Consider the following 6,756-nt stretch of genomic DNA (forward strand, 5'->3'; position numbering starts at 1 on the left):
AAATTGTCACCCAAAAAAAAAAAAAAAAAACTCATGATTCAAATATGAAATTATTATTTAAATAGAACAGGGATTTGCCATTCTAACCGTCCTATATTCATGGTATGCAAAGAAAGGTGGGGGAGGGGGACAACATTAAATGGGCCGAATCAAAGGGAAATTGTGGGCCATATTTTGATTAGACATAGCCCAAAACTTTGAAACCTTTGATTGACTGTCACACCAATCCCATCAAAATTAAACAAGAAACCTTTTCCTCTAATAATAAGTTCCAATTCAGATAGTGCACCCAAAAGGTATGGTAAAAAGGTCAGGTAGAACTTCCAATTCGAGAAGTCTTTAACTGTATCTATCTAAGCCTAGAGCTCCATTATATATATACCTAGCTACTAAGCTAAGCTAAGTGCATGCATGCTTTTTAGGGCCTCTAGGCTATTTTATCATCAATGGATTATATATTCGGTTTCAACTCTCCAACACTTTCTAGTTGCTTAATAGGAAGAAGAAACTAGATATCATAATTTTACTCCGATTCAAGAAGAGGTGCTAAAGCTAAACACATGGGCATATTTTGATAGCCGTGAATTTAGGATGTATCGCTTATTAGCACTGTTAGGTTTTCTATTTTTTGCATGTGGTTGATTTGATGTTACTCTGAAATTTTGCACTCGCAACTGTTTCCGTTCTTTAATGTGTGTCAATTGGAAACGACACTATTCAGTCAAACTCATCCCTGTTTGACGTACGTGAGCAACTTCGACAATAATAATAATAATAATAATACTTGCAAAATTTTCTTTAATCTCTTTCTAATGTTGGTTTCTTTCCACAATCAGCAACTATTGGTTAGTAATTGTTTAAATGGTAAGAATAAAATTAATACAATTAAATATCAAAAATATTTTTAATTTTTTTTTGCAAAGTTTTGAGAGAAAAATATTCGGAAGAATAGATAAATAAACATATAAAAGATTATACAGAAGATAAAATTATCTACTAATAATTTAATGAATTAAATATCACTACAACATTTTTGATCTATTGCAACATATATTCAAGACAATGCTTAAAAAGAGTTGTTGAAAATAGTTAAAAGCAACACTTTATGTTTGTTGCAAGAAAATAAGACTATTGCAACCCTATTTTAACCAACACTTTATGAGCGTTTTCTTTAATCAATTAGGCAACATATTTAAAGCGTTGCTTAAGTACATTAAATACGCAACGCTTATAGCCTCTATATATTACAATTAAAAAAAGTTGCTTTAAATTTTAAATAAGTTTTTCGATCTAAGTGTTGCCTAAATGAATAAGTAACTCTAAATCTAAACTCTGTGAAATTTCTCCAATTAATGATAATGCTACGGAACTTACCATTCCTAATAATGATTTACCTTCCATTTTCCATTTGGATTAACGTGTTCTCTAAACAGTTTCGGAGAGAGGGAAACTTGAACTCCAATCTTTCAAAAAAAAATAAATAAATAAATTAGACCTGCTATAACCAATCTTCCAAAAATTTACATGAAATTTCGAAAAACCCTACAAACTCTACGAAACCATGACTTTTCCTAACCCTATTTCTCTTCACATAACGTGAAATCCTCGTTGGAGCTCTGTTAGGGTTCAATGCTTCGTCCATCTCCGTGTACACGGCCGGAAGATGGTTCTCGCCGGTTCATCGGCCACCAGAAACCTACCGATGGTGAATCCTCTTCCCGACATCCTCCAAATCATTAATTCAATTGATTTCTCGTCAATTGAACCTGACATCAACGAATTCTAATCCAAAGGAAGCTCGTTTCGACACACAGGGCACGGATTCTGAATCGAAAGCCATGGAAGCTCATGCGCCTCCACCTGTAGTTCAAATGCTTCCTTACACATGATGCAGTTCGCTCCGGCACGCAGGTGTGCCTCCGCGATCTCCACCGTCGTCATCGACTCTATCGCTACTCCACCGTGTTCTTCTGCTCGCACCATTCTGAAACCTCTGCTCTACTCTGCCGTTCTGAAACTTCTGATATGCTCTAATCGATTGAAGAAGCTCACATAATCCTTTTCTTCTATTCTTTGTTTTTGCAGTTTCAAATTCGAACATGTCGAAGGACAAACACTCTACCAATTATTCGTGCACCTTCAAGTGGCTCTTAGGTTTTGATTTAAATTATTTTTTCTTTTTTCAGTAATCACAATTTAGCAATGTGATTTTAATTTAACTGTTTCAGATTTTCGATAAAATAGTATTTCATTCATTCTTTCTTTTTTTCTGATGCTACCTTACATAACATGGCTTGCTGATCTTCTTTCTTAGTGTGTGAAATGTGGATATCATGATTTCAGCTACTCAATTCTTGTCAATAGGAATTCCATTTATTTTCAATACATGGATTGTAAGGCATCTTACACAAGAGGACTATGTGGTAAATCAATTTCTATTGCTATTTACATCTTTTGTGTGCAACTGAGTATATGTATGTGTTGATTGTATGCACCTTTAAACTTAGAAACCGAGTGCCTTTCTATTGTGATGTAGACATGTGCTTAATGAAATTTTTGCATGTGTTGGTTTGGTAGTAGCTGCTTATGCTGGTGTATAGTAGTGGTTGCAGTCATAAATTCTCATAACATGTCTCAATTTATGTGTAAGAACTCTTTTCATAGATATATTTAACAAAAAATGTATTGCCACCACTGCTATACTATTTTCATACTTATCTTCCAACAAAAATGTTACTTCTTTTCACTCTAATTCTATCCTTCGGTAGTATTCGATTGTAAATGTATGCTCTGATCTATGTGCATTTGACATTGTGGATCTTAATTAATTTACTCCAGACGATGTTACAATTCATGTTGCCTTTTTAGTTACTTTGATGGATCCGTTACAGTTATGTCATGTTAGATATGCGTTTACAAATTAATTCTTCTTTTATGGTTGAATTAGGATAAGATGTCTCATAGGAAGTTCGATCACCCAAGACACGGTTCTCTTGGCTTTCTTCCAAGGATGGCAGCTTCTCGTCATCATGGAAAAGGTTATCTAGGTTTTTGTATTTGGTTTTCTATGTTTTAATGTTTGCATTGTACGACCATATGTTCTGGTACCAAGGTTTTCTAATTATGATCCTTGATATAGTAATATACTAACTAACTAAATGTCAAGTTTCACCTTTCAGTGATTTGTGGATCACTCATGTGGACAACCCAACGGTGCAAGAGCTCTATTTCCTGCTAATAATCCACTACTAGGATCCTTGCCAAAGGCTAAAGGGTTTCCTCCTCTTGGTGCACATGGGGTGGGCTACTTTTCTGATTTGGTTTTGTAGGCATTACATATTGTTATCTTTTGGTTCTTATTTTGGTGCTGGACTATTCTGTGGTTAATGTGTATAGCCTTTTCAACCTACTCCAGCACCTGTGCCAACACCCCTAGCTGGTTGGATGTCAAATCCTACCACTGTAGCACATGCTGCAGTTTCTGGAGGAGCCACTATAGGTCTTGGTACTACTACAGGTCTTGGTGCACCATCAATCCCTGGTAATACATTTTCTTGCGGCCTGCTATTCTTGAGTTTGTAGTGGTTTTAACATCTAATTGGCTATGGTTCTAAATTCAATCTCTTACTTCTGACAAGTTTCATTGTCTTGTTTAAGCTGCTTTGAAGTACCCTAGGACCCCTCCAACTAATCCAATTAGTGACCGATTTAGCTACCGATGACAAAGCCAATCTAGTTGGTCGCTAAAATCGGTCACTATTTTTCCATTCGAGATCGATGGCTGTAAGGTTTCATAATTTCTCCTTTCATTCTGGTCTTGATCACACTGTTTGAAATGTTCTTTCCTTCTTAATATTGCAATCTTCATTAGCTTAATTAGATTTTACTCTACTGTTTTGATCTGTTGCTTGCTGCGTTGCTGGATTGTGATTCAACAAGTAATTTAAGTATAGCTTTCAACAAGTAATTAGACTTTTTATATGTAGTTGAAGCTACTGGTGTAGAATCATATCACAAACACTGATTGTGATATAAACACAAGCATGCACACTGCATTATGAGCTGAACTAGGAAGATGATTGCAGCAGGGATTGGTTATGAATTTATCAGACAATTAGACATGATCACATCACATGAATATTATTTCCAAGAATCTAGCATTTGAATGCCATAAATCTGGTTCCCTTTAACATTTCAGTTGAATTATAAGTTCACCTCCACAAGCTCCATTTCATATTCACTGTATAATCCAATATACAAACACCAAATGTGTAATGTACTAATAGGAGCTTCAGAAGAGACTCTAATGCTTGCTGAACCTATGGCTGGTAGTTGTGCCTACTCATACGAATTTGGTCTTTATGTGATGTGCTGCTGCTTGTTTCAAATAATATTATGTAGATGAATGTTATTTAAAAGTAGTTTGCCTCCTTGGCTTGCACAGCACAACTGATCCTACTACTGGATTCATATCCAAAGAGTTGCCAAGTGAATAGTGGCTATTTTATGTGCTGCTCCAAGGAAGCCTTTCAATATTATCATATTTGCAATAGTTTATTCTTTTAGTTTTCTAATCAGTGAAACAAGTTTTTAACGTTATCATTTCAATTTAAGAACATCCCCCCGCCCCTCCCCTTTCCCACAATTTCAAGAAAGATATAAATATACATTTTTTTATATTGTTGTATGATGCAACCAGTGAAAAATGAGTCAAGTTTTTTAATATTGCAATTTGAATTTTGAAGCTTATGATGAGAATTTTGTATCAACTTTATTGAGGTGAAGTTTGGCACGTTTTTTGTTTCTTCAGAGTACTGACCAGGAAGCTTTGAAGAAGATATTGGTAGTTGCACATGACAAGTCTCAAAAGAAGGTGAGATTTCCATTATTTCTTTAAAAAACAAATCAAATATAAATGTTGAGAGGGATTATGTCGGAGAGCAAAGTTAACTTGTGATGCCAGTATAATGAGTTATTCTTTCTTTTCCAATTTTCTGTGTTATTGAACTTAATCAAACCTGTCTCTTTTCAAATTTTACTGACTGTTTGTGTGTACACTTCTTTGATAGGTTGATAAAGCTATAGAGGACATACAAAAAGATGAAGGCAGGGATACAAAGCGAAGGAAGGCAAGCATGTGTACTCATTCGTTATTTTTGTTTCCACACATGTCAGAATTATGGATTTGATTAAGCAACAACATTTGAGAAAATGATATTGTATTATTTAACATCAATTTGTAAACAACTTTGAACAGTTCAACTAGAAGCCATAAATTGTTGGTTTAGGTTGTTTGCCGATGCTTGTTTTATCCATCAAATGCTATACATCAGCTTAAATTGGATTTACTGTTAACTCCCTTTGTTCTTCATGTTTATTGCATGCAGCTGTGTGAATCAGACATTGAAGCAGTAGAGGAAATTAACTTTTCAGTTTCTAAAGTGAAGAGCAACTACAAGGTAAGATTTTCCCTTTCTCTTGTTTATTTGATGACCTAGTAATGGCTTTAGTGTCTAATAGTGAAAAATTGAAAGTCTATCATGTTTATATTGTTATGGTCTTAATTCTTATCCTCTAAATTATTTCTATATTTCTCTATTTTTTGGCTCTTCCTATGTTCAATGAATGATTACCTGATACAGGATGCTACCCTCTTACCAAAATGGAAAGCATTTCAAATAGTCATATATCTTGAACGGGTGAGATTACTGGGTACCTTTTTTTTTTTATCAAATAGATATAGGTTAGAATTTGCAGTATTACATCTTCTGGTTGATATAGATTTGTAGATAGCCAATTGAAAAAAATGAGGTACTCAATCATCCAGAATTCACGCAGCCTGTATATTTTCACCCATTTCACTTTATTCTATGTTATGGATTCTTATAACTGCAGGATGATAGCCTGAATGACTTAAGTAAAATTGCTGCATTTGATTTTGATGGGTGTCTTGCAAAAACTGCTGTGAATAAGTATGCTTGAATCTGAAATCTAAGATTTGCTATTATATTTATTGATGCTGTTGGATTTAATATCTTTTATAAATTACAACCTTTTAATATGATGTATTAAGAAGATTATTTATTTATTTATTTATTTATTATTTAATGGATTCTTATAACTGCAGGATGATAGCCTGAATGACTTAAGTAAAATTGCTGCATTTGATTTTGATGGGTGTCTTGCAAAAACTGCTGTGAATAAGTATGCTTGAATCTGAAGTCTAAGATTTGCTATTATATTTATTGATGCTGTTGGATTTAATATCTTTTATAAATTACAACCTTTTGATATGATGTATTAAGAAGCCTATTTATTTATTTATTTGCAGAGTGGGTGCAGACGTTTGGTCCCTCATGTATCCTTCAATTCCTGATAAACTACAAAGCTTATACAAGGATGGGTACAAGCTGGTGCGTCTATTTTATTTTAAAAAAAATGGCTGTAGAATTTTTTTTGATTTTTAGAACTCTTCTATGCTCATCCTCCTTTATTTGTATCTTGTGATGGTCATAATTTAACTAAAATGAATAGATAATAATGGCATTTTTGGTTCTTTATGCTGTTTATTGTCTCCCTATTGTTTATTATAGGTAATTTTCACCAATGAATTCAATATTGAACGTTGGAAAAATAAGAGACAAGTAGCCGTGGACTAAAAAATTGGACGTCTCAATAATTTTATTGAGAAAGTGAAGGTTCCAATTCAGGTGACTTCTTTGAGACTCCACACATCTGTCTTCTACTATTATTAGA

At 33.9% G+C, this 6,756-nt stretch overlaps 1 protein-coding gene and 2 long non-coding RNA genes across 3 annotated transcripts; all 3 read left to right on the top strand.

Moving 5' to 3' along the window:
• LOC110272253 lies at window positions 3,332–4,170 on the top strand. The gene is made up of 2 exons (XR_002363358.1): window positions 3,332–3,541; window positions 3,658–4,170. It is a non-coding gene; the product is annotated as an uncharacterized LOC110272253 (long non-coding RNA).
• LOC110272079 (polynucleotide 3'-phosphatase ZDP-like) lies at window positions 3,778–5,982 on the top strand. Its single transcript, XM_021123892.1, has 6 exons — window positions 3,778–3,828; window positions 4,811–4,873; window positions 5,070–5,129; window positions 5,388–5,459; window positions 5,643–5,699; window positions 5,896–5,982. The coding sequence occupies exons 1-6, from the start codon at window positions 3,778–3,780 to the stop codon at window positions 5,980–5,982; spliced, it is 390 nt and encodes a 129-aa protein (XP_020979551.1).
• Window positions 6,125–6,657, top strand: LOC107641972. Its single transcript, XR_001620552.2, has 3 exons — window positions 6,125–6,204; window positions 6,332–6,413; window positions 6,594–6,657. It is a non-coding gene; the product is annotated as an uncharacterized LOC107641972 (long non-coding RNA).

This window comes from Arachis ipaensis, chromosome B05 (genome assembly GCF_000816755.2).
Source record: "Arachis ipaensis cultivar K30076 chromosome B05, Araip1.1, whole genome shotgun sequence".
NCBI classification, from domain to species: Eukaryota; Viridiplantae; Streptophyta; class Magnoliopsida; order Fabales; family Fabaceae; genus Arachis; species Arachis ipaensis.

Coding starts and splice junctions, on each gene's coding strand:
- LOC110272079 (XM_021123892.1), top strand. CDS start 3,778: ATGGCTGTAAGGTTTCATAATTTCTCCTTTCATTCTGGTCTTGATCAC. Junction 3,829..4,810: donor ATTCTGGTCTTGATCACACT/GTTTGAAATGTT, acceptor TTGTTTCTTCAG/AGTACTGACCAGGAAGCTTT. Junction 5,130..5,387: donor GGGATACAAAGCGAAGGAAG/GCAAGCATGTGT, acceptor TATTGCATGCAG/CTGTGTGAATCAGACATTGA.